General features: G+C 55.6%; 1 gene segment (V, D, J or C); it reads left to right on the forward strand.

Annotated features, from left to right (window-relative positions):
* The first annotated feature begins 250 nt into the window (after positions 1-250).
* LOC125331551 lies at positions 251-2,196 on the forward strand. The segment is given in 2 exon segments: positions 251-520; positions 1,247-2,196. Coding segments are annotated over 2 exon segments (642 nt in total).
* Positions 2,197-2,507: the final 311 nt, after the last annotated feature.

The following is a 2,507-nucleotide window of genomic DNA, read 5'->3' on the forward strand; positions in this document are numbered from 1 at the left end:
CTGCCATGCACTAGGCAAGGGCACAGCCGTGTGCTTAGCTAAAGTGTAAAAGAATAAATTCCCTTGGTGATCCTATGCTCAGTGTCCTTGTGTCCCTGCCCAGGTGACAAACAACCGACAGAGATGGCAAAGTCAGTTTTCTCCCTGGTCCATATCAGATGCAGAGACGTGAATGTCTCTGAGAGTCTTTCACTGGATCACAGAAGGGGTGAATGTGGAAGAGGCCTCACGTACACAGAGAGGGCTTAAAAGAAAGATGGGGACCATGCAGGGTGAGAGACATGCAGGAGGGCACCAACAGCTTCCAGTTCTGCTCCTCCTGCCCCACCTCTCGCCCTCAGTGTTGTCATAGACAGAGGGAGGGACTAGGAGGGACTGGGCCTGAGTGCAGTGACAGAGGCCCAGGCAGGGCAGGTGTGGGCAGAGCTGTTCTGCAGGCAGAGAGAAGGTGCAGAGAGGCGAGACAGAGCGGGCCTGGCCATGTGGAGGGCCCTGTGCGTGGCCTTATTGCCCATTGTAGGTGAGTGAAGGGAAGGGCTGATGCCCCCAGCAGCTGAGCGTGGCCCTGAGCTCCGCACGGCTCTGGGGAGCTGTGCCGAGCGCCTGCAGCCGGACCTGTTCCCCGGCTCGAGCTCCCAGCCCTGCCTGTGGAGCACGGCGAGAGCAGCCCTGCTCCTCCTCTGGCTGTGAGCTCGGCACCTCCAGCCAAGCTGCCTCCTCTGCAGCCTGGGGACACGCAGGGCACCTCCCTGCTGCACTCACATCTTGGGGCCCAGCGCTTTGCCCTGGCACTGGGCACTCTGCTCCTGGGGCACCGCGGCCCCTCTGGCAAAGAGCAGCTTGAGGATGGCAGCACAGGGCCCAAGCCCATTGCCCGGCACAGGCCTTTGTCTTTCCTGTGCTCAGCTGGAGCACTTCCAGGGACAGGAGAGTGGCTTCCTCACCATTCTCCATTGGCAAACACAAAGGGATTTGTCCCCCCATGCTGCAAATCCTTCCTGCTTCTTTGGGGAAAATCAGAAAAAGCTTCCTGTCGGACAGGGAAAAGGAGGGAGGGAAATGTGGTGGCTCCTTCCTTGTGAGCCTTGATAGCTGCTACCAGCTCTGCCCATCTGTGTCAGCTGGCTTCAAAGAGGACGATTTTGTCCTCCCACTGGTCCAGTGCCATTCCAAAGCCCCACCAGCATTGCCCTCACCTTTGCTGACTCTTGGAGTGGTCATGGCTCATTCTTGCTCTCTGCAGCAGTCACTGGACAGGTGGCCTTGGAGCAGCACCCCAGGGAACTGACCGTGCGAATGGGAGATCACGTCACCTTCCAGTGCAGCATGAAAGTAGGTTATATGAGCAGCTACTACATGTACTGGTACCGCCAGGGCCCAAAGAGCACTCTGGAATGGATTTACAGGGAGGGTGATATCTATGGAGAAGGTTTCCAAGATCGCTTTGTGGGAAAAGTGCAGAGCTCCATGAACAGATTCACACTGCACATCCTGTCAACAAAGCAAGGGGATGCAGCAACATATTACTGTGGAGCAGAACCACCCTGGAGCAGCTCTGCAGCAGAGTGGACCAAAAACCAACAGATGGGGAAGACAGATCTCTCAGCATTTCTTTCTAGCAGCTGCTCCCCAGGGCTCTTGTCAGGCAGTGCAGGGAGGGTGGTAGAAGGGCTGGTAGCATTTGTGGTGCAGGAGGATCTCTTCTGGGAACTGCAGAGGCAGTCAGTTCATAACACATTTTGTCTGCCACTTCTTCCTTCCCATGCCCTTCCCCTGCTCCAGAGTGTGAAGTCCAGCCCACAGGAGACATTTCTCCCGGAATTTTTCACCTTTGGTTCTTCGCATTGAGTGCAGTTCTTCACAAACTCCTCCAGTGTGGGTCTACAGTTCCCAGTGCAGTCCTTCAGGAACAGACTGCTTCAGTGTGGGTCCCTGCAGGTTCTCCCAGAAAACCTGCTATGACATGGGCTACTTATTCCATGAGACCGCAGTTCCTGTCAGGAGCCTGCTCCAACGTGAGCTCTGCATGGAGTCACAGACATTTTCAGGACGTACCCAGCTGCTTCTGTGTGGGGAACTCTATGGGCTGCAGGGCCAATATCTGCTCCACCATCAGTTGACATCACCTGCATCACCATGGGCTTCACCGTGGGCAGCAGGGTTATCTCTGCTCTGGCCTCTGCAGCAGCTCCTGGCCCTCCTTCCTCAGGGACACTCAGCACAGCTTTGGGAAGTGGGAGTCATGCTTAGCTGCATTTACAGCCTTCTACTGTGAGACACAGGGTCTTGGTGGGTGAGGAGAGAGTGGATGTTGTGCATTCTTCATTCAGTTGTGCTCTCAGCACTGACTTCCCTGGAAACCGTCTGGACAAAATCCTTTGTTATGGACTAGAAAACAGCTCAGTTACAAGGACTTTTCAAGGGCAGATACTCCATGCTCCAGCCTCTCCCCTTGGACTGCTGGAAATGGAATTCCTGAAGGCTGATCTGGCTGCTGAAGCCTGAGG

Source organism: Corvus hawaiiensis, chromosome 1 (genome assembly GCF_020740725.1).
Source record: "Corvus hawaiiensis isolate bCorHaw1 chromosome 1, bCorHaw1.pri.cur, whole genome shotgun sequence".
Lineage (NCBI taxonomy): Eukaryota > Metazoa > Chordata > Aves > Passeriformes > Corvidae > Corvus > Corvus hawaiiensis.